The sequence below is a fragment of the Miniopterus natalensis genome, chromosome X, assembly GCF_054644295.1.
Source record: "Miniopterus natalensis isolate mMinNat1 chromosome X, mMinNat1.hap1, whole genome shotgun sequence".
Classification (NCBI taxonomy): domain Eukaryota; kingdom Metazoa; phylum Chordata; class Mammalia; order Chiroptera; family Miniopteridae; genus Miniopterus; species Miniopterus natalensis.
The window spans coordinates 98,479,186-98,485,185 of NC_142103.1; the positions used below are offsets into that span (position 1 = coordinate 98,479,186).

At 55.5% G+C, this 6,000-nt stretch overlaps 1 protein-coding gene across 1 annotated transcript in view; it reads right to left on the reverse strand.

The window, feature by feature from the left end:
• NHS (NHS actin remodeling regulator) overlaps positions 1–4,943 on the reverse strand; it is a 327,136-nt gene extending 322,193 nt beyond the window's left edge. The window contains exon 1 of the mRNA XM_087813442.1: positions 4,017–4,943. Coding sequence (XP_087669568.1) covers positions 4,017–4,557 — 541 coding nt within the window. The 5' untranslated portion in view covers positions 4,558–4,943. The remainder of the gene's footprint in view (positions 1–4,016) is intronic.
• Positions 4,944–6,000: the final 1,057 nt, after the last annotated feature.

Below are 6,000 nucleotides of genomic sequence, written 5' to 3' on the forward strand. Positions count from 1 at the left end.
GGCACTTCACAGAGAAAATAGATGTAATTGTATAAGAACACATCCTACCACCATCAGTTCACCAGCCTACCTGCCTACCTGCCTACCTGACTATATCCTCCATCTTCCCTCCAGTGCCAATGGATGGAAAGATGTTCTGATTCCTTCCCCTCTCAGCTTCTCAAGATCTTCCAGAATTACCCAGTTCTTTCCCCAGAATCAGCAATTTCCCCTTCTCTGTGAAATCTAAATATGCTGGAACATCAATACCTTTTAAGAAACTCTCCCTTGACCCTGTATTCCCCTCCAGGTGCTGCTCTATTTCTCCACTCCCCTCCGGAGGAAACTCCTTGGAAGAGTCATCTGCGGTTGCTATCTCCTCTTCCACCCCCTCCTGTTCTCTCTTCATTTTCTTTGGCCTTCATCTCCACCCCTCCACTTAGATGGCACCTATCAGGGCCATTAATTGCTTCCAAGTAATCATGTTCAAAGGCCTTGTCTCAGTGCTCATCTTACTCTTGGAAGCATCTGACAATGTTGACTTCTCCATTCTTGAAACACCTTCTTCTGGCTTCCATCAGACCATACCCTCCTGATTTTCCTTCTAGCTTGCTGGTTGCTCTTTCTAAGCCTTTCTCCTCCTTTACTAAATTTCCAAAGTTGGGCTTCCCTAGGCTAAGTTCTTGCTTCATTTTCTTTACTATCTACACTGTTCCTAGCTCCAAGGCTTCACCTACCATTTCTATGCTTATGTCTCCCATTTACCTCTTCAGCCTGGACCTCTCTCTTGAGTTCTGAGCTCACACATCTAATGGTCTAAGTATCAAGTTAACATGACACAAATATAAAACTATTGATTCTGTTCTCCCACAATAAAATATCCACTCTTCCATTAGCCTTACCCATTTCTGGAAATGGCACTACCTTCTACAAGTTGTTTAAGCCAAAAAAAAAACAAAAAAAACAACACCCACAAGAAAAACTAGGAGTCATCCATAGTTACTTCTTTTCTTCTCACACTCTGTACCCAATCCTATTAGTAAATACTATCAGTCCTAGTTCCAAAAATCCCACCACTTCTCACTGTCTGAATAGCTACCTCCCTGGTCCTAGCCACCATCACCAGTCATACTGTTTACCAGCCTTCAGACTTGCCTCCAGAGTCACTTTACTAAAATATATGTCAGATCATGTCACCCCTTCAGACTGTCCCCCTCCCCCGTCCCGAGCCTGTCTCAGGGCAACCGGAAGCAGCTGTCCAAGGATGAAGCAACAGGAAGACTGCATGGGGAATGATGATCCTGGTGGTAAGGCCACACAGGCGGGTATGGAGGCACCCAGACACCTTCAAAAGGAGAGGAAAGGAGATGTGGGTCACTCGCTTTGAAACTCCCCTAGGCTGGGAGAATGCTAAAGGAAGATGCATAATATAGTAGATAGAAGCCACTGGTAGTCTACCCATAACCCCTCCCACAGGACCACCGCAGACATTCCTGTATAAACCCTAGGCTTTTCGCATCTCACTACCTGGCCTGGGAGCACATTGAGCCCTAACATTCCCTGGGAGCCAGGGAATTCATAGGCCAGGTCCTACCTTCCCTCAGTGAGGGGTGGAAGTTGATGAATAAACACTCCAGCTTCCTCACTCCTCAGTTGAACACTTCTCAGGTGTGTGCTGTATTAAACCCTGGTTGCCCACAATGGTGTCCAAGCTCACAATGGGCATGAGCTTTCCTCCCTATGCTGTCCCACTTCTGTACTCCCTCCCTGTCTTTCCTGGGATATCCTCTGAAATAAACACTTACACAAAAACCTTGGTCTCTGCCTCTGCACGCTGTGAAACTCCCACTGAGACACATACTATTAAGCCTTTCCTTCCAAAGGTAATGCCTTCTTCTATGACATCAAACAAGTACAATGCCATCTAAATTCACATGAACAAAAGACTAGGGAGGTCTGGACACGAAGTGTGAAGATAACATTTAAGAAAAATTTAAAAATAATAGATTTTTAAGTCCATCCTTGGGCTGATTTATTTATTAATGTATAAATGCACAGAGTATACATTCATCATCGATTATATGCACACATTTACAAAGTCCTCTTTTCTCCATTAACCATTAGTTTGTACTCCAAGCAGTTAAAAGGACTTGAAAAGACTGTGTCAAGTTTCATGTGCATAAGTGCCCACTGCTGCCTGTAAAGAAAGAGGGGAAAAGGCCACAATCTGCTCCTGCACTGAGCTTCACTTGTGTGAAACCTAATTTAAAGAGCAGTGTGTGTGTGTGTGTGTGTGTGTGTGTCTCTCTCTCTCTCTCTCACACACACACACACACACACACACACACACACACACACACACACACACGGGAAATGTATGCACCACTCAACAGTCTGCAAAACTTCCCTCCAGTTCTTTTGAAGTGAAATCACCACTCACCCCAACCGCACTCCCCAGATATCAGCTCTGCTGAAAGTGAAGGGCCTGTCCCCGCTGTGTGGTTTGAGGTAAAAAAGAGGCAGGATTAAAGCGCTCATTTCAAGTCCCAAAAGTAAAATACGACTTGGCCTACGGCAGTCCTAATACTTTCCAGAACTCATCCCCGGAATTGCCCTTTTAAACAACCAGTCATTAACCCAACTCGGGTCCTTTATAGCTGCGAAAACCGATCTCGCACATCATTTATTCATTACGCTTATTATTGTTGTTGTTGCAGAAAAGCAGCGAATTCCCGGGGTGGGATTCAAAGGTTTTTTGTTTTTTATTGGGTTTTGGGGGTTGTTTTGTGTGTGTGTGTGTGTTTGTTTTTTGTTTGTTTTTTTGAGTGGGGGCAATGTGCGAGCTGGGTTGTCGGGCAGAGGTTCCCTGAAAGGATGCCGCGAGAGCGCCACCGCCCCGCGCGCTCCGGGCCACCGCGCACCGGCGCAGCTGCTGCAGCGACCCGGGCAGCCTCTTATGTAAGTCAGAGCCGCTGACATCACCTTCGCGGTGAGGGCGCCGCGGGACTAGGCGCCCAAGGACCGGGGCGCCGGCCTAGCGCCCTGCCCACCTTCTGCTGCTTCCTAAAATGTCCCACACCGCCCTATTTGACTGACCGAGCTCCAAGGCACCCTCCTGAGCGCCTCTTGGAGGGCAGACGACGCAGAATGACATTTGTTGGGAGCCCTAGGATGTCACAAGAGTGAAGTTAACGGGCAGCAAAGATACTCAGGGGTCTTCCATATGTGGGTGAATTTGGGCGACAGTACCCGAGGGGGGGGGGCGCGCCTCTGGGATCCTCGGAAGGCAAATGACACAGAGGGCTATTTAGTAGGTACCTGTGCTGTTCAGGGCAGAAAAGATGCCCAGGGGTTCTCGTTGATCTTGCCAGGGCCCAGGACACTCCTCCCTCCTCGCCCCTCCCCCGCAGCCCCTCTGGGCCACAAGATTGGAGCAGACCGCTTCCGAGTTCATTCCAGGAGGCAAGCGGCTCGGTGCTGTGTCGCACAGGAGCACAGGGCACAAGTTCAGGGCTCTGCGCAGCCCCGAGATCACGGTACGAGTGACAAAACCAGCACGGCGAAGCAGAAGCCCTAAAAAGACACTCACTACTCCTTGAGCCCCCAAGCACGAGTGGGGGTGGGGTCGGACTATAGGTCTCGGCGCTGGGCCACTGGAAACCACATAAGTTGTACCAACCCCCGTCCCCACCCCACCCCTGTGGAGGGACAGGGGAGGTGAGCTCCAGAGCTGAATGACAGACCCCTCCGCCTCCTGTGTCGCCATGAACGCTCCCTTTCAGCCCTCAGCTGCCTGAGTTCCAAGGCTGCCCCTTTAACTTTCTCCCCTCGGCGCCTGCATCCCTGCTCAGGAGTCTAGCTGGAACTCAGCGCCGGCAGGATCAGGGTGGGTCGCAGGTGAAGGGAGGGGTGACGAGGCAAGAGGAAGGTGCGAGCTGCAGTGGGCGCGCCGCGGTGGGGCTGGGATTGCGGCGACCAGGGAGGGCGGAGGGTGCGGCGCAGGAGCTGAGCGCCGGGCGGGAGGCGCGGATACTCACGCACTGCCTCCTGCTTGGGGTCCAGCGTGCAGAGAACGCGCTGCACACCGCCGAGCTTGCCCTGCAGCGCCCAGACGCGGCGGTGGGTCAGCTGGATGTCGCTCTCGAGCTCCTGGAACAGGCTGCACGCGTGCCGGGCCACGTCCGAGAGCTGCCGGAGGACGCGAGCCAGCGCGGCGTTGCTGACCGCGCACAGGTCCAGCATGAGCAGCACCGCCGCGGCCGCCGCCGAGGACACCTCGCCAGCGGCGGACGCCGCCTCCGGGACCCCCGCCGCGCTCTCCTCGCCCACCGCGGGCACCTCTCCGTGAGGCGGCTGCGCCTGATCGGTCGGAGCGGGCAACGGCGGCCCTGGAGGTGCAGGGGGCGCACGGGGAGGATCCTCCGGCCCCAGCTCCACGGCCTCGTCCCGTCGGCTGGGCTGCTGCAGAGGCGGCGGCGGTTCAGCGCTGCCTCCGTTCGCGTCCTCGGCCGGGCCGGGCGGCGGGCGCCGCTGCCGGCACAGCCACTGCGGCTCCACGATCCGCTTGGCAAAAGGCATCCCGCGCAGCCGGGCCGCGACTTTCTGGTCTCCTCAAAGCGCCCCTTGCGAGCTGGGAACCCAGCGCGCCCACCTGGGCGCAGAGGGGGCAGGGGTCGGGCAGAGGCGCGCTGGGGCAGTCCGGATACGCAGGGGTCTCCTCTGTTCACCTGGCCACCACCTCCTCTTCCCCGCCCTCTCTCTAGCAAATCAGTCTACCCGGCCCTCCTCCGGGTGCACCGTTCCCTGGGGAGGGTGACAAGCGTGGGGCACAGAAATCTTGGGGTGCGCCTGGGGTCTGCTCACTTGCTTCCAACCCGGGTCGGCTGGCTCAGCTCCATCATTCCAGCTCTCGCCGCCGCCCCGGCTGCTGCCGCCGCCACCGCCTATATAAATGGGCGTGTGTGTGTGTGTGTGTGTGTGTGTGTGTGTGTGTGTGTGTGTGTGTGTGAGAGAGAGAGAGAGAGAGAGAGAGAGATTGAGAGAGAGGGAGAGAGAGACTGAGAGAGAGGGAGAGAGGGAGAGAGCGCGTGTGTGCGCGCGCGCGTGCGTGTGTGTGTCTGGTTGGGTGGGTGTGAGTGTGTGCGCGCCTCAGTTTGAAAGTACCCCAACGCAGGCCTCTCCCCGCGCGCCCTTCAGCCGCTCCTGGGAGCGATTGCGCCCAAGCTCTTTCCCTCTCTGGGCCAAGAGGAGGTTTCAGAAAGGCTCTTTGAAAACCCGGAGAGAGGAATCCGCCTCCAGCCCCGGCGCAGGAGGCCGCGCGGGGGCGGGGGGGGGGGGGGGGGGGGGGGGGGGGGGGGCCGACGCAGGGCGGGGGGAGGCCAGGGCGAGGGGGGCGCAGCGCCCTGTGCGGCCGCTGGGAGTCACTGGTGGCCTCGCCGGGCGTGTTCTGATGCAAAATCACTTCCTCACATTCAGGGGGTCAGGACTGAGACTGTCAGCGTGGCGGGGCGGGGAATCCTCAAGTTGGGGTTGGGGGTGTGGGTAGCGAGCACAGAGGCAGAGGGGTGGGGTACTGGCGATACGGTAGATCTGGCGTGTTGAAGCAAGTTGCTTCGCCAAATTCCAGCTTGGAGCAAGTCCTTTGGGTTCTAGGGGGGGGGGGGGGGGCTGCCCCTAAGAATGCCTGGGGCTCTGTGAGCGCAGTGAGACAGCTGGGGAGGATGACCGGGCATGGGTGCACCCCAGTGTGGCCAGAGTGGCCAGGGTGCCATTTATACCCGCTTCCTAGGCATCAGTCAGCTGCCTGAACTGGGCCAGATCTCTACAGAATATCATGAATGAGACCCAAACCACCAATGAGCAAACCCCTCAGAAAACTGCCTGCAAAACTCATTGACACGTTAGGTGAGATACGCAGGATTACCTTTCTGTCACCCTACTGTGCTGATCATACACAGGGGTTTTAAAGTCCTCCATCAGAGAGATGATGATTCACTGAAGAAAGTTTTCCCCTTCAGTTAA